Consider the following 18,358-nt stretch of genomic DNA (forward strand, 5'->3'; position numbering starts at 1 on the left):
TCATCTACATAAAGTCAAATGATCACGGATGTCTTGAGAGCCGTTGGACGTTGGATGGAGTGCTTTTTAGCAAGGAGTGGGTACAATCACATGGTCTTGATGGTGAATTAGTCCAGAGTTGATGGTCAGCTTCAGAAGACCATGGCCTCTAAACGTCAGAGTGCCGACATGAACAACAGATCTGATGAACACAATGCTGAAGCCGTTTACAGCAGTAGGACAGAGCAGATTCTAGAGGAAGGGTAGCTCCTTCAGTGCTTGCGGCAAGACATTGCATAATCTTCTGTGGCAGAGTGTGTGTGCGTGTGTGTGTTTCTTCTTCTTCAAAGCCGTCTGTTGAGGCAGCAGATTTGAGCAAAGTGAATAAAATGATAAAGAAAGCTGCCTCTGCTGTCAGGACTGCTTCACAGGCCTGCAGAGGGTTGGATGGGAAAAGACGATTGTTGCACAACATCCACTGCACCAATTTTACACAACATTTGCGGCTCGACCAACGCAGCATCTTCAGTTCAAAGCTCCTACAAGAGGGTCATCACAGACGGTCGTTTCTGTCCAATACAGTAGAATTAAAATGAACAAGACTGGCTTTTCTGTGGTGAACGTCTTTGAGTTTTAGTTTATTTACCCATTTTTAAAAATCTAAAGCAACATTCTTTTCTTTATTTCTCAGCCTTAAAAGGACACACCACCCTCTTCTCTTCCCGTAGCTCCAAAACAAGTTCTTCTTTCATACAAAATATTTTAAAATCTCGCTCCGTTTGGTTAGGGAAGTGCGGTCATGCCTCCCAGTTTCATTAAACAATTTGATATTAAAACATTTTTCATCCTTCACAGTTTTCGGATTTTCAGTTTGTTTCACATCTTTAGTGATGACAACACAATGCTTCATTTTAAGGACAAAACCCGTGTGTTTGCACCAAACAAACGCTGCACAGGAACTTAAATTATGTAGCGTTTTCTCACTTTCACATCCCACATGCTGCAGTCTTTGTTTTCAGAAGTGCATATGCATCACAATTAATGTTAACATGTTAAATGTCAGCCAGTCGACGTGTCGCCTTTGAGAAGACGAACCATTTCCAGTAAACCAGGTGTTTGTCTTGGTGCAGAGGATGAAACTCATGGAGGAATCTGAAGGATCAGGACATTATTTAAAGTGTTAAGTCACATGAGATACATTTATAAACGGCATTAAATGGGATTGATGATGCAGATTAGGTTGCGTTTGTCATAAAACGAGATAGAAGTGATTAGTCATGGAGTCTAGCTCTGTATTTGTAGTGAGCAGCCGCTTGGAAAACGATGCAAAATAATCAGAAAGAAAACGATACATGGTTTATAACGTTTAACGCATTCTGCATCCAATGTATTAATTTGAAAGCAAACAGTCCTGTGGCTTTTGGTTGAAGATTAAAGTCATTTATAATCTCATAGATTATTGTAATTCTACTTTATTTCCTAACTTCAGCGTTTTTATAAGCTGTATCTGATCTGATATCAAGTGTTTCTTGGCTAATCTAAGTGCTTTTCCACAGTTCTCCTGACTGAGCTCTTTCTCTCTCTCTTTTAATTCCTCATTGTTTTATCACCAATAATTATTACCGTTTCACCTAGTTTCCTTTGATTTGATCATTTCATCGTGTTTGTCTGCTCCTAGCCTTTGTAATGCACTTTGAGTTCCAGTTGAATGTATAAATCATGCTCTACAGATGAAACTCGACTGGTTGGTTTAATAAAAAGTAAAAAAGCAGATTGGAGGCTCACTGTGTCTCTGGAGGAGCTGCAGAGATCCACAGCTCAGTACCAACCAAAGTATCTGTGGTTTGACTTGAAAATGTTCTGGTGTATCGATTTCCTTCCATTTAATTCAAATTAGTTTTTACATTGGTTATTGCTTTAATTGTCATTTTGCAGCACTTAGAGATTTACATGTAAAGTGCACTATAAATAAAATTGTATTATTATTATTCCACCCTATAAATATGTGGTACTTATTGGTCTAATCACACAAAATCCCCTTTAAATATATGAAAGTCTGGTTGACTAAATGCCAAAAAGTGGCATGAATAATTCATGTTTGTCCACTGAAATTTTGGAAATAAATAAATAAAATTAAAGTATCTCTTTGCAAATTAGAAACCAAGATTTAAAGTAGTTATATTTCTATTATCTTCTCTTCAGAAACCATTTCAGTCAGACTGGACTGATCCATCCACTTAGACTTATTAAGATAAATTACAACTCGGTAAGAAATCATTTCATTGAAATACTCAAAACAAAACAGACTCATAAACCTCCAGTAAAGGGCTGGACTGCATCTCTATAAACTGTCCATGTTGTGTTTTTATATATTTCCCCCCAAACAACAGAGAAGTTAAAAACTTGAGTTATTATATGACACTGGATTAAAAGCAACACGCCTCCCCAAAAATCCACCTTAAAATCATCCTTAAAGTGCAAATTTGCATTTAAATGATAAAATGATTTTAGATACTAATAAATATTGTATGCACATTTGCACAGATGCTGTTGAGCAGACCCCCGGTGCTCCGTGCAAGAGGAGATGGAGTAGTGTAGTATTTTGTTTTTGGCATATAAGAGAGCAGTTCATAAAGTACCCTGTATTCTTATTTTTCAGAAGTTTTTAAGCTTCTGTCCCCGTCCAGCCAGTAATCTTCCGTCTGCATCTCAGTGAGTCGAGAAACGGTTCTCTGAAAGGCAAACTTCTCCTCCTCCCCGCTGAAGATGGACAGACTTCTGGCTTCGTCCTGTTAGGGAGGGAAAGTTCACTGAGTGAAAACAGGCGCCGCTTTAAAGAAACCCATGAATATCAGTGGAGAAATGCGAGTTTTTAGTGACTTTTGGGGCACGAAAGTAAGTAAATTAGTAGATTTAATGCTGGTCCAAAATGCAAAATGTTGTTTTCAACTTTCAGAACATTGTAGACAGACGGAAAATTACAGAGTTACTCAATTTTTACAGAATCAACAGAAAATTGATCGTCTGATTCAGATATAAAAATACAATTTAAAAAATGCAAAAAATGTGACAAATTAGAATATCTTACAAAAGTATTTAAAACAAATTTTCAAGAAATGTTCCGATCTGAATGCCTAATTTCAGTTTGGAAAAGGAAGAGATCTGATTGCACTTGAACCATAGAAACTAACTTTTACTCATTAAACAGAAGTAAGAAACAAAATTGGATTTTCAAGCTGAAGAAAAGTTAGGACATTGGGTCTCTATCTCTTTAAACAAATCCTGCTCTTTTAGAAACTGCCTTCAGGAAGTCATCACAAGCTCAGAAAAGTTGATTTTACATACTAGTTTAAGAAATTATTTACTTAAAACAAACTCATACTTCCTGCTGAAACTGGTGCGTTAGCTTTGTCTCATTTCAAGTTCATTAATATATTTCCACTAGAAACTCGACTTTTTGGATCTGCAGTTCTGTTTCCTGACGTTTTTCTAAGCCCGTCTGAGTGACAGCCTCTTTAATTGCTGATGTTTTTGTGTCCCGACAGCCCAGATGGAAAACAGGTTCTACAGTAAAACAGATTCCCGCTCTCACCCTTTTCAGCCCCAGGTCATCCATCAGAATGTGACTCTCGTCGTGACTGTGATCCCCGTCGTGAACAAAAATGTCCTCCAGCGGGTGTTCGGCGAGGATCACCACCCGGACCTGAGCCGAGAGAAGACTCCATGTTTGCGTCTCGCTTTACGGGCTGGGAGGGCGAATGAGCGGCGCCGTACCTTGTGGTTGTAGAGCGCGTCCACGAGCGTTATGAGCCGCCTGGCCTGAGTTTTCTTGTTGAGAGTCAGCAGAGGAATGTGTCGGATGAAGACGGTGTCAAACAGTTTTGATATTTCCAGGTAGTCGCTGGCCCCTAGAGGCTGAGAGAGAGATTTCTTAGTTTCAAAAAAACTTGTTTCATGTTTAGAATCAAGCAGAGAATCACACTAAGTTTTACTCAAAAACCTTTAATAGAAAGCAAATGTTTTATTTTCATAAGACAGACACTTAAAACTGTGTTTTTCAAAGTGCACTGCAAAAACACAAAATCTTACCATTTGGTTTTTGTCTAGTTTCTATAGAAAATATCTTGAAATAAGACAAAACTAACTTAAAAACAACTTTTCAGCTATAAATAGGAGCCTGTTTTAAGTCAATAACTCCTTAATAGACGAAAAAGTTCTTGTTCCATTTGCAGATTATTTCACTTGTAACAAGATTTTTTCCACACGTTTTTAGTGAAATAACCTGACAAATTTAATCACTACTTTTTCATCAATATTAAGGAATTATTGACTTAAAACAAGCTCTTATATGTTGCTGAGAAAATACTTGTTAATTAGTTTTCTCTTACTTCAAGTGTATCAAGATATTTGCACTTGAAACTCGACCAAATACTTAGTAATATTTTGTTCTTTTAGCAGTGTGGGGTTGTCTGTGTTTGCTGAGTGCATGAACCCTGTTAGGTCAAACAATACCAACATTAAAAATGCAAAACAAACAGACTCACTCTGTCGCACAGCTCCTCAAACGTACAGTCTGCGATCGTCCCGCACGCTTTGTTCAGACGGACCTTGCGGTTGTGAATGTTTAAAACTCGCGGCCGGGTAACTAAACATTTTAAAACAAACGTTAGCCACGCGCCACATCAGGAGACGCTGGTAGAGTTCAGCACTCACTGTCGTTCTGCTTAAAAGCCAACTCGTCGAACATTTTGTCCAGCGCTGCCTCGGCGTCAGGTTCACCGGAGCTACACAGAATGAAAGAATTGCTAAAAGGAAGGAAAAGCAGTGTTCCTGTCAGGTTTTTGTCAAGCTGGGCGGGACTTACAGGAAGTAAAGTTTCCCCGCAGAAGGCCTGTTCTGTTTGCGGTAGTCGATCCCTGAATCGAGGCGAAGAGTTTGGCAATATTTCTGCAGGCGGTCAAAAGAGACGTTTCACCTTTAAAGTGCCGCCTGCGCATAGCTGGAGGGCGGGTTCGGTATGTTTTAACTTACCTGCAGCACCGCGATAAAAGGCACAAAGTTGACTCTCTGGAGGCCATTTTTATACAAATCTGATGGAACATAACGGGTTGTAAAATGTTAGCTGCAGCTTTTGTGAAATATTAAATAAACAAATCAGTTTTAAACAGAAACAAACCCAAAGCCTGAATATTTTCCTTCATTTTTTTCCCCATCTGAGTCCAAAAGTATTTGCAAACTTGATGTGATTCTTTTAATAATGTCAAAAACTCAAAATTTTGGATCTACAATGATTTGAACTTCACTTTCTTACAAAAATTTATGAAAAAATGACTCCTTTACTGGTTTAATTAGAATGATTGCCTGGGTAAATGTGCCAACCTAAAATTTTACTTGTAGAATAATATTAGAGCGACACAAGACATACAATATTTAATTTTGGTTATTTTGAGGAGGAAAAACTTCCAATAATTGTTTTCAAATTTAATTGATTAGTTTTTTCTTATCCAGAGAAAAACTACAAAAAATATGCAGTTTTGAGCAAATGTGCCAAAAACCTCACTAATGACCTTCAGGTGTACGGTTGGACGTCGCCACGACAACAACGCCGTTCAGAAACAGATTTTCAAAAAGCTGCTTTAGGATCATGGCATCAGCGATATCTGTGACCTGAAATGAAAGTTAGCAATAAAAGTAATTTTTAACAGCGTGAACAAACACGTTCTGTTTCTTTAAGAAGGTCACCTACAGCACCTGGAACTCATCGAAGCAAAGCAGACAGGCCTCCTCGCTGATCTCCTCGGCGACCGGAGCAATGGGGTCATAAGATTTGGCCATTTTCCCTACTTTCCTTTTGGGCATGCTCTGCTTCAACCGATGGATTCCTGAAACCAAGCAGCGAAAATTAGGTGTAAAAACAAGTTGGGAGAAGTATTAACATCCCTGTATGACTTTTCCCAAAACGTACTTCCGTCTCTCGATGGAGGAGGAGCATGTAGTTTTTGTTGATGCATTCAGAGCTAATTTATAATTTAATAATGAGTTGTTACCTCAGAACCAGACAAAACACTCACTTTTATGCACGTCCAGCATAAAACCGTGGAAATGGACCCTCTTTTTCTTCTCCGTTTCCACATGTGAATAAAACATGTCCATCACCATCGTCTTCCCGGTGCCTGAAACAAAAAAAACATAACAGTTAGGATCGTATGAATAAATAAAATGCATTAAATCCGGATCATCAGGCTTTAGTTCTCTTACCGACGTCGCCGTAGATGTAGCAACCTTTAGGGGGCTTTGGTTTGGAGAAAAACTAGAGAACACACACACACACACACACACACACACACACAAATAAATCAGTAACAATATTCTGACCAGTTTGATTTAGGAAGATTTTTCATCACGTAAAAAAATAATTGAAAGAAGTTTCATGAATAAGCAGAGGCTGCTTTCTTCTCTTTTCACCATTAGTGAAGCATTTGAAATATTTTTGTTCAATTCAAAAATATTTTATTTATTCAAAAATATTTTATTGATTCCAAAAGGAAATTTAAGAAGTTCAATAAATTCCAAAGTTAAAAACAAAGTTTAAATAAACTCAATAATGATGGAGGAAGGGGAAAAAAATCCTTAAAGAGATCAGACATATCTTGAATGGGCAGAATAAATAAATAAATTTGAGAAAAGGTCATCACTGGGGGGGGGCGGGCAACATCAACATTTTTTTCTTTCTCAACAAAATCTTTGGCGGCACCATTGTGCCGACACCAATACAACCAATAATATTGAATGTTTTATCTAATTATGTCTTTACAAAGACAATGTCACAATCAGCTGCTGCACTGTGTACAGTTACACAGAAAAGTATGCACACGCACAAACATTTTTGGCGCATTTGGCAACCCATACTTTTAACTGTTACTCTTCAGATAACTAAGGTACAATGTTTTTCTGGATTAAGTGATAAGAATACGCGGCTTTTTTGTGACCACATAAAAATGAGGACATGCATGTGAATGTTCACCCTCGACATGATGGATGTGGGTCTATTGGTGTATCCTCTCAGCGTTTTGTGCAGCTCGTCCAGCTTCTGCAGTACCGCTCTCTGGTGCTCGTCCTCCCGCAGGCTCCCGGCTCGTATCAGCCCGCTGTAGTGATCCAAAGGACCGCTGAACCCGGCGGCGGTCACACCGCTCTCCACCTCCACCGCCGTCGCCGCCTGGCCAGCTGTCACCGAGTAACCTGACAGACATCACACCGAAAACAAAAAAGGGTACGTCAGTTCATTGTTTCCCGCTTCAAACGTCAGAAAATGATTATAACGGCGAGCAAATTTGAGAAGGTAACTAATTTGATAGCTGAGAAGGTGTAAAAATTCGCTATTTCTTTGTACAAAACAACAATAACCGTACAATTAGCGAGACAAATGACACATTTATAGATGCTTTTAATAAAAGAAACACTAATTATATTAAAACACGCAACCAATTCGCCTCACCTCGCCTGTAGAGCTCTGTTAGGTATTTTAAAATCTTTCTAGAACAAAACTGCTCTTTAAAAACGCACTTTATGCCCACCAAGGCTGACGGTGACATCTTCACAAAAAGCGGCATGTAGGCTGACATCTTGGTGTCAAAGGTCATCTGCGAAACTTTATTGGCACAACAACACCGAACAGAAGAACAGTGATGAGTTTCTGTTAAATCCTGCAGGGGGCGACAGATCTCTAACTTTGAGATCTCACATTTTATGACGTTACGACGAAAAACCAACGACGTTTTCTGTTGCTGTTTTTATGCGACAAAATATTTGAATGCATTTATTTTTATTTAGCGGTATCAGATGTTAATAAGGAAAAGACAGAATATTATTTGTGAAAAAAGTTTAGAAAATTATGTATCCTTTTTCTTCTACTTCACAAAATGAGTTAATAAAATAGATAAAACTTTGGTTTGAAGGTGACAATTTTTCAAACATTTTTCACCCTGGTACAATGTGACAATTTAAAATAAAATGTCACATTGTACGGGCCTTACTAACGTATAAATACATTTGTAAGGACCTGGACATAAAAGTTATACTAGGAAAATCATTAATAACACAGTTATTTTTGGAATGTGTATTGATACGACTGAAATAATCTTTCAAACAGTTTTTAATAGTTGTTACTTTACTGGTCTTTTAAATATGTATTTTAGTTAACTTGAAATAATCACTGAAAGCATTTCCAATAGTTTTTGTTTCTCTCAAACTGCAGTTAATCAGATGGTTTTGATGGATGTTTTTGGAGATTTTCCCACAACTTCCATCATTGCACATTCATTGTTTTATAATGCAGCGAAAAAACACTGACTGATACCATTTGGATAGCTAAAACCATTATATATTTCAAGCATTTTCGTCTTTTGTTCTTCATATAAAATAATAATAATAATAACATAAACATGCTAGAGATTGCCCAACAAACCTCTGCAGCCTTTAATCCATAAAGCATTGTAACTAAAAGGAACGAAAAGGAGAAACTATCATCTCTGCACTGAGCCAGAGTTGCTGATAAAACATGGCAGACAACCGGCAGGGCTTACAGGCTTGTTGTCATGACAACAGAGGCCCCCCTCCTGTTCTCCCTCCGTGTCTCTTTAATGCACACACACACACACACACACGCACACACACACACACACACACACACACACACACATATTGTCACTCGCTCACTGTCTGTCAGTGTCTGCTGTACACACACACACACACACACACACACACACACGTACAGTATTACAGTGGAATCCGCCTTGCTTTCATATAGGCGCTCCGCTATTGGAGGCAGGGAGGAGAGCCAGCAGCAGCAGCAGCAGCCCGGAGCGCGGGGATACTCCACATCTCCACATCTGATTCGGATGGTGAGTCCAGCCGACGGATCGATTCCTCGTTTGTTTACATGCCTCGTCTTTCACGTCGATCTCTTCACATTAAGATGTTTAGAGCATGAGAGCAGCCGGCTTATTGTTTCTGGTTGTACGTGCTGCTGCAGAGGGGAAAAGATGAACCACAGTCCTTATCTGTTTATTTTATTTTTTGTTGAATTTTTTTCCCTTCCCTCTGTTTGATCTTTTTTTAACACCAGGGTAGACGCTGTCATCTTAATGGTAATTCATAGCTGGGTAGCCATGGTGAAGTCAATCCCCCCCTCCTCCTTCCTCTTCCTCTCCCCCTCCCTCTCTCTCTCTGGCAGTGCTGAATGCATTAGTCTAATGAGATGTCTGCAGCCTGTGTGCCGAGCAGCAGCAGCAGCAGCAGCAGTAGCAGTGTGTTTACCAAAAAGGGAGACGAGGAGAAAGCCGCATGCAGAAAAAAAAAACACCACAACCTAGATGGCTTTTCCTGCATTGTGAGGGATTTAGCTGTTTGTCACCTTTAGGCCTGTTGGATATAAAACCATCGCTCTCTGCTGCTGGGCTTTCACAATAGAGGACAGCAGGTAATAGTGACTCCCCCTCTTTGCCTCCCCTTCCCCTATCAGGTTTATTTATGTGTTATCAGTGCAGGATGGAGGTGGTGTTCCCTTACATGGCTTCTCTTTGTGTTGTTTAATTACGACAGAGCTAAGTGCTTCTCCTGAGAGTGTTTTTACTGGTCAGATGTTGCTGCAATCCACGCTTCCTTTTCCAACCCAGCCCGCGTCTAATGGATGCTAATGCTGCGACTTGTAGTATCCAGGATCAATGTGCAAGCAAAGTGCAGGTCTGAAAGGCTTCCCCCCCTGCCCCCCCTTGTTCTTCTTCATTTCTGTCTGCAGCTCCAGATGAGTGTACTTGCTGCAGCGGCACAGAAGTCAGACAGCAGCAGCAGCAGCAGTAGCAGCAACGGTGACATGCAGTCGGCCGCAGTGGCTCCCTCCTTCATCCCCAGCCAGCCGGGGAAGATACCGGGCAGGAAGAGGGGCAGGCCCCCCCTCCGCAGCGTGGCCAAGATGGATTTCCCCAACCGGTACCCCGAGTCGCTGCCGCCGCTCAAAGTGCCGAAGAAGAGGGGGAGAAAGCCGGGCTTCAAGGTCAGCCAGATGGGGATGGATGGGACTGTGCTGGGCGGGCGATTAAAAATGGATGTGAGCACAGGGAGCTGGAAACACAGGCTGGGGCGCATTTCTGATTTGGCTGATATGTTTTCTTTTTTGTTTATTTTTAACCAAAAAGGAAAAAAACACAGATATTAACATTGGCAAAATGTTGTTTTGATGAGCTCTGATTGGGTTATCAGCCGGTCAAATACTGAAAGATCTTAACTGTTCTTCCCGTTAATAGATTCGATATATATATATATATATATAAAACCTTTGGGTTTTTTTACATATGACAAAAAAACAAAACACTCCAGTCATATGACACTTCCTAGATCCAGAAACCCACAGTCCTTAAACAAAAACTGAGGGATCTTATTACAAAAATAACAAATTTAGCAGCAGAAACTTTTTTTTCTGCCATTTATTTTGAATATGTGAATGATAGCTTCCAGCCTGTAACAAAATAACATAAATTTCATAATATCAAGTAAAACTTTAGGAGATACAATAATTATAGAACAACCAGAGAAAATATTCAGGAGTGAGAAGAAGCATAGCTTACTATTGGCTTAATTACTTAAATACAAGATTTACTTAAAAAATGTTCAATGTTGGATTTTAAAGGTTAGGGTTTGTTTTTTTAAAAGAAAAGTGAATCAATAAATCACTCAAGAAAAAAACAAATACACATTTTATTAATGGTAAGAGAAAAAGCAATCCAGTCAGTTTAACAGACGGTTTAATTTTCAACCTCAGATTGACAGAAGCTCAAATAAATCTGTTTGTTAAGCTTCAGATTCAACTATTTATCTTTTCCAACTCTGCATTAAAGTGGAAGTAAATCCCTGATTTATGAAAATGTGTCTCTGTTAAGTTTGGTAGAAATTTGACAGAACTGCATAAAACTATAAAGTGGGAGACAAAAAGCATCTAACAAAAACAAGTTGTAAAATGTATTCATATTTTGTTTTGTTTATTCCACCTATTCACAAGTAGCCTTGTTGAGATCCACAATTTCATCTTTCACAGTGGCTTGATTGTAGAAAGTATACCTAGTTGGTGGGACCACTGAGTAAAACGTAGCATCTGGGAGATTTTTTCTTTTTTTGCTGCAGACACGTTACTGTTCCAACTTTAGAGGAACAACTCTTAAAAAAGCTCTCTGATAATTAACTGCGTGATTAAAATGCATTCTGAAACTTTTTCTTCTGCAGCTCAAACCGCGGATGGTGATGACCCCTCTGGCTATTTCTCCACCCAGCAGCACGCCCGAGCCTGATATGAGCTCCATCCCTCAGGACGCTGCTACCATCCCCCATTCTGCCACAGCCCAGGTGCTAACAGGTAAAAAAAAAAAAAAAGAAGAAATCGCCTTACAGAAGTTTACAGACAATTTGAAGTTTTTCCTGTTTTAAAACCCTATAACCACAAACCTTAACGTTTTCGGGAAATATATCTATAATGAAATAAGTAAAAAGTGTCTTTTAAGGATGCAAACAAGTTATCGACTTACGATTAATCGTCGATTAATAGTTTATTGGATTAAAATTAGTTCCAACCGATTATCTAATAAAGTCCTCTTTTGCCGCCTCCTAGTGTTGTAGTTTGGTTGCCATCCAGAAGAGGGTGCTGCTGGCCATCCTTAACCAGAGCCAGTTGACACAGAAACAAAGAGGCGGGGCCATACCAGAAATGACACAGTTTTCTCTTTGTCATTTCTGACTTCCCACACCACAGAGTCCGGTGTGGGATGGGAAATGAACTTTATGCGGTTCTGTTCTGAAATATAAACACTCGACAAGCTCTTTAAGTTTTATGATATACATATTTTTTAAATCTATGGAAAAACAGTCAACTCTCTTTATATGAGAGAAAACTTTGGTTTTCAGTCATTCGTTAGTCAACTTTAGATCAATTCATGAATTGATAACTTGCATCCCTAATGCCTTTTCCAGGGTTCTGTACATACCTGACCTCAAGAGATTTAAAAAATAAAAATAAAACACACCCATACTTGTCAGAAAAACCCAATCCAAGGTGCCATCTCTCCTCTGCTTCAGTTTGCATCTACATCAACAAGCAGGCCAACACGGGCCCCAACCTGGACAGGAAGAAGATCCAGCAGCTTCCCGATCACTTCGGACCCGACCGGCCGTCCGTCGTGCTGCAGCAGGCCGTCCAGGGCTGCATCGACAGCGCCTTCCAGCAAAAAACCGTGTTCACTCTCCTCACGCAAGGCTACGGAGGAGAAAAAATATCAGGTGCTGTACCAAGACCTCGACCAGGTGTTGTTCTCTGCTTGTTTACTTAACCTTTATTTATTTTTTTGCACTTAAATTGAGATTGGGTTGAGAAGAGAGAGCCCCCCCCCCCACCCCGCCCCCTTGGTAGAGGTTTAATAATCCGATTTGTGAGAAATAAAGTGTAAACTGGTGTCGTTTTGCGCTTCCAGCCACATTTGATGGGAAGCAGCATCTTTTGAGCCTCCCTGTGGTGAACAGCATCGACTATGTGCTTCGTTTCCTCAAGAAGCTCTGTCGCAGCCTGCACTGTGAAAACCTCTTCAGTGATCAGCCCATTAGCCAGCGCAGCGGTGGATCCTATCACTCAGACGGTATCGCTTTACCCTCCAAGAGTCAGACACACCAAACTTGCTCTGATTCTGTCTTGACGTGGCTCTGTCTTGGCACTAGCTGAGACGTCTGTGGCCGACGACTACCATGGAGACCAGTCAGAAGCCAAGCGCTACTCGGTCGACCACGGCGATTCCGCCTTCGGCTCAATAAGCTCCTCCTACTCCTCCAAGTCCTCCTACGGGTTTCGCTCTTCGCAGCAGTTCTCCGGCGGCCCGGGCTCCATGAGCATGTGCAGGCAGCCAGCCTCCAGCCCCAACATGTTCCCGGACGGCAACAGGACGGGTGAGAGACGGCCCCAACGCCAACGCCAACCTGTCCTGTCCATGCATGACCTTTGTTCCGCCGACAGGAGTAAAAACTCCTCACTCTGTTCTCTCAGGAGGATATAACGTGTCTCCAGAATCCCAGGAATCCAAAGCGCCGGCCAATAAGGACCCGACCACGTGGTCTGTGGAGGATGTTGTTTGGTTCATCAGAGATGCAGATCCCCAGGCTCTGGGCCCCCATGCAGACATCTTCAGGAAGCACGTGAGTCGGATGTGTGTGCAGCGATGTGTGTGACTGTCACAGCTCTGACAAGAACTTTGAAGAAGACCTTTATCATGTCTTTAGATTGAGCTGAAATGATGGTTTCATCCCACAGATGAGGTTTCTGAGACTGTTGAAAAATCCCATGTTTAAGACCCATCAGTCATAATGTTAAAAGAATGTATTTATGTTTTTTTCCAGGCACATAGTACCAATTTATAGCACAAATAACAAGTAACTCTTACCTTCAGTTGACATAAATATGTTCTGTACTTAAAATATAACTTTAAAGAGATTTGACTTCTAAATTCTGATTCCTTGAAATTGGACCTCTGTCACTTTAAGAAGCTGCTGCTCTTTCCAACACTCTGCCTTCAGGAAGTCATCAAAACACTGCTCCTCTATTATGCCGTTTACAACCTGAAAAGTACACAACTTAAGCACCTCAAAATGGTTGCCACAGGAGATTCAAGGATTTCTCAAACATGCATGACAGAATCAAGGCAAAACTCCAGGTATGTTTTCAATGAGGGAATGACAGTATGACAGAATGAAAAGCCCAGAAAAATCGATCTTACATAACACCGCAATTTAATTGACACACACACCAAAGTTTTTCACAAAGCTAACGATCTCATTCTGCTAGCTGGAAGATGGCTAAACTTTTGAAATGATCCATAACTACTCTATAAGCAGATATTATTTGTATACAAAGCACCTGATGACATCACAGGAGAGCTGTTTTCTGCTGACTCAAAGACCATTCTGAGAAATAAAACACGGGACAAAGAAGAACACAAGTCAGAATCAAAAGATCCAGGCCCGACTGCCGTATTTCAGAGTTTGGTGGCAAAATTGTTTGGTTCACCAGTTACTCTTTACAGAATCCAGTTACAGGAGGGAGATTTACAACCAATCAGACGCTGACCTTCCTAAGAGTACCACTGGTTCCCTGCTTCAGCTAAACTCCCCACAATCCTTTGCTGCATCACTGTCACAGGACAAAACAAAAACCACATGACCACCCTTCTCTCCTGCACCTCCCGAAACAAAATGGCAAGAACACGGAAATCAATATTGGTTGTTAAAACAGACCCAGTTTTATTTATAGGACCAATACTGAAATGTAAAAGAAAAAGATGAATATTAGCCAATACTGATGTTAGTGCCAATATATCATGTGATATATTTAGTTTTTCTAAATTCGTTTTTTGTAAAGGTACAATAATATCTCCCTGATTAAGGAAATCAGTTTACTCAGTTAAGTTTGAAACATTTATGCCTGATAGAACGTTTGATTCATAACTATTAAGTATCCATCATTGATTCCTTGCCGTTGTTTTTGTGAGTCCAGAAGGAAAACCTCACTGATTTCCACATAAACAACCTCTTCTTTTTCTTCTTCTTCTTCTTCTTCCTCCAGGAAATTGACGGAAACGCCTTGCTGCTCCTGAAGAGCGACATGATCATGAAGTACCTGGGACTGAAGCTCGGGCCGGCCTTGAAGCTGTGCTACCACATCGACAAACTAAAGCAGACCAAGTTCTGAAAACTGTGCCAAACCCGGTGTCCAGTAGAACATTCTAGAGGGGTTCGGTTCTGTGGGCGGCCGGTCTGTGATCTGATGGGAAAGAAAAAGTCTCCGCTTGATTTAGGATCCTTCCTATACATTTCCAGCCTTTTAGAAACATTTTAGCAGAAGTTTTACCTTCGTTTTAGCATTAAATGCTTTCTAATTGGATTGTGAAAGGGCATTTCAGTGGATGAGAACCTACAGAAAGTAAATAATTTATGTTCGAGAGGCTAAAAATTAAAAACGTCTGCTGTTAGGGGGGAAAATTTGACTTGAGTTTTATTTAACCAACAGAGCAAATGGAAGCAGACGGACAGCCAAAGAATCTGATCCGACAACTTGTAGACAACCGATGAGATTCCCAGAGACTCACAGACCAGAAGACTCTTTTTGAACCAGTTTGCCAATAATTTCATGATGTCACAAATTCGCCTCTCGTTCTCTCTCTACCCGATCTACGTTCACAGATCTCGACGTACAGTTTCAGTCAGAAGTCACTTATCCTCATCGTGGATAATAGAAGATCTCTGTTATGATATGTTTAACTAGAGACTAGTGAGGGTGTATGTATGTAAATATTTGAGTCTTATTAGAGAAAATCCACAACAAATCCAAAGTTGTGGACCTAATTCCTGTTTCATTTTGTTCCATTTTTTTCTATCATGGAATCAAATAGAAAAAAATAATTAAATCCTCAAAATTATGATAATATAATTCTGATTTTATGTTAATGCCCAGAATGGGTGGATGTAAACTTCTGACCAGAACTGTACAATCTTGATTCTGAAAAACATCTTTCACACATGTAGCCTAATAAGTAAAAAAAAAAATGCAGTTTTTTTTTTTCCCGCAACAATCATAAATCATCCACCAAACATGTTGTCATCTTGTCTGCTTAGCTGTCTCAACGCATATCTGTACCAGTACAGAACGATGGTGCATTTAGTACAGAATTCGATTCACAGGTTTAGAAAATCACTTTGATACTATTTTTTCACATTACTGTATTACAAGAAGTAATGGATTTGTCACTCTTTGTTTTTGTATAACTTGAATATTTAAACAGTATAGCAAAGCAAAATAACGCAGAATACAAAGAAGATGACGGCACCGTCGGTGTGATATATTTATGTCTTAGAATGCCAGATTGTCACGTGCCGGTCATCTCTGCTTCATATACTCTCAGATGACGTTTTTTGTTTTTCTATTTTTTATTATTATTTAAACGTTAGTGTCGATATAGAAAGTTGCCAAAACACCCGAAACCCCTGACGGTTATGTAAATGCATTTATTATTTAGTATTGCTTTTTGTATGCCACTTTTGGTGGCACGGTATGCGTCCTTTTCTAAATCACTGACCTTTGTAAGTGAACGCTGCTGTGAGACACTGCAGGCGAGCCGTGTCCAGTGAGATCAGACGGAGGCGTTTTACTTTGAAAACCACAGCGAGGAAGAGTTTTTAGGAGAGTCCGCCGAGGCTCTGCTGGTGCTACACTTTATCTACGTATTTAACTGTTTGCTTTTGTGTTTGTGAGATCTCCACAGGATCTTCTGACTGTGCTGTACTGTACGTGAGCATTAAAACTCAACCAAGAGTCCAAAAGCGCTTGTGTGAAGTCACTTCTTTTCATCGTTTCGAATGGAGAATTTCATTTTTTGGTTGCTACAGCTAACGATTATTTTAGGAATCGATTTTTTTATTTTTTTTGATGATGATGATTAATCGGTTTTTAAAAATTGACTCATTTAGCAAATTTTTTAGTTAACCACTTAAGCTTATTTTATGCAACATTAGAAATGCATAAAATATACAAATAGTTCAATTTCTTTTTTAAATGAGAGAATAAACATTTTACAGCCTGCAATGCAGCAGCAGAGTATTCCTTCAGTGAAGGCTCGATTATTAGTCCATCAATTGCATTAATAATAATCAGATAGCAAGACATTTTTACAGAATTTGCACCAGGTCAAGCTAAAACTATGTAAACTTTAGGAGTTCCACGTAGATCAAAGATTTTTATTTTCATCTTAAATACAAAATGTACATATTGTATGTACAGCTTTGCCTTAATTGCTGCTCTGAATGTGACGTTCTTTCAGCAAATGAATGTTTTGAGTCTGCATTCTCCAGCTAACCATTAATCAATTCCTAAATTAATTGACAATTATTTCAATAAACGATTAATCACAATTAATCGTTCCAGTCCCTCTGCATGGAGTCAGGTTTGTGTTTGGGTCTGAGAGCCGTTTTAGCCTCATCTGCTCTTCAGACACACTCGGGGATTAACGAAGGTGACCTATTTTTCTGGCACTGTAAACGTCTTCCAGGGACCGTCTGCGGTTCCTTGTGGGGTTTTCAAGGGTCCTTATTAATCAGGAACAGGTTCACCTGTCAGCCATACCTACAGCAGAGTAACATATTTTAAAAAAAGACCGCAGCAAAGTTGCACCACTCTGTCCAGTCATGTAGCAACATCACAGGCAGACGGTTTACTAAAGGAGCTGATTTCCAAAAGCGGCTGTTTGCACTGTTCTTTAGGGGTAACATAATAAAAGGGGAGTCGAAGACACAAAATTCAGATTTAAATCTCTAAACAAAACTTTGAAAACTAAAACCACATTGGTGTAGGTCTCTCCAACCTCAACAGAACACACAAAAGAATAAAATAAAACATTACTTTCGACCTATGTCTGCCAGAGTTGTGAATCTTTTTCTATAAACTGTTCCTTGGAAATGGCAGCGTCTTTCAGCCAGCGGCAGCAACAGGTGGGGGTGGGGGAGTACCGCAGTACCCCATACATTATATCACTCAACAAAAGGACTTTATGTTCTAGAAAAAGAGTAATTAAGTGCAAAAACATCTAAAACATGATGTCAGAATTAAGCCTGTGTCCAATTATTATTAGTATTATTAATATTAATATTATTATTATTATCGTAGTTTAGTTGCATGAGAAATGTTCCACCAAAACAGAACAATGTCATGCTGTTTTTGCCATGCAACTAAAGAGGAGATGCACAAATAATCTTAATAATCTAATCATGTTAGATTATAGATCATATAGAAAAAACACACTGGTCAGGCAGCCTGTGCTGAACAACCAGTTCACAAAACCAGCACAGAGAAAAGAGTCAAACTGAAAAAAACAACAACTTAATGTTCACATCATGGGCAGGATGAGGAGAGTAAAATCTAATATTGAGATGTTTCCTGGCTCCTTTCATACATTAGCCAATTAAGTAATTTAGATTTGGAAATTGCAGCATGAATTTTGTCAAATTGAGAAGTTTCAGACACACGGTCAAGTCTTCTTCATGACATAAACTGCGTATATGTTCACCGACAACATGCGGTACGGACGTCCGACCTGCACGAAAGTCTGGATTTCCATTTACACTCGCTTCTTTGAAAACGGATGGAACAGTGAGGAGCGAAGTCTGCAGAAAGCCAGAGCACCACTGACACCGTTTCACCGCATCCACATGTGGAAATGAGATCTGTGAACTTTGACGTCTTGGAAAGATTTTATTTTCACCATTTCTGAAAGAAAAAACAAAACAAACAAAAAAAAAACTG

The 18,358-nt window shown here is 39.7% G+C and overlaps 2 protein-coding genes across 4 annotated transcripts; one reads left to right on the forward strand and one right to left on the reverse strand.

The window, feature by feature from the left end:
• Positions 1-596: 596 nt before the first annotated feature.
• afg1la (AFG1 like ATPase a) lies at positions 597-7,637 on the reverse strand. Its single transcript, XM_008399049.2, has 13 exons — positions 7,478-7,637; positions 7,004-7,221; positions 6,238-6,289; positions 6,051-6,152; positions 5,731-5,861; positions 5,547-5,646; positions 5,011-5,069; positions 4,844-4,926; positions 4,693-4,763; positions 4,524-4,624; positions 3,754-3,894; positions 3,572-3,682; positions 597-2,768 (listed from the first exon to the last, which is right to left on the reverse strand). Exons 1-13 carry the CDS (start codon positions 7,620-7,622, stop codon positions 2,628-2,630), a joined length of 1,455 nt encoding a protein of 484 aa, XP_008397271.2. The 5' UTR covers positions 7,623-7,637; the 3' UTR covers positions 597-2,627.
• Positions 7,164-16,383, forward strand: LOC103458351 (sex comb on midleg-like protein 4). Of its 3 annotated transcripts, XM_008399050.1 has the most exons (9): positions 7,164-7,252; positions 8,789-8,882; positions 9,779-10,033; positions 11,257-11,386; positions 12,103-12,327; positions 12,495-12,656; positions 12,736-12,960; positions 13,058-13,206; positions 14,630-16,383. In XM_008399050.1, exons 2-9 carry the CDS (start codon positions 8,880-8,882, stop codon positions 14,753-14,755), a joined length of 1,275 nt encoding a protein of 424 aa, XP_008397272.1. In that variant the 5' UTR covers positions 7,164-7,252; positions 8,789-8,879; the 3' UTR covers positions 14,756-16,383. The 3 variants fall into 3 exon arrangements, with proteins under 3 accessions (XP_008397272.1, XP_017157933.1, XP_008397274.1); XM_017302444.1 differs by lacking the exon at positions 7,164-7,252 and having other exon boundaries at positions 8,676-8,882; positions 12,103-12,303; XM_008399052.2 differs by lacking the exons at positions 7,164-7,252; positions 8,789-8,882 and adding an exon at positions 9,222-9,460.
• The last annotated feature ends 1,975 nt before the right edge of the window (positions 16,384-18,358 follow it).

This window comes from Poecilia reticulata, linkage group LG22 (genome assembly GCF_000633615.1).
Source record: "Poecilia reticulata strain Guanapo linkage group LG22, Guppy_female_1.0+MT, whole genome shotgun sequence".
Classification (NCBI taxonomy): Eukaryota; Metazoa; Chordata; class Actinopteri; order Cyprinodontiformes; family Poeciliidae; genus Poecilia; species Poecilia reticulata.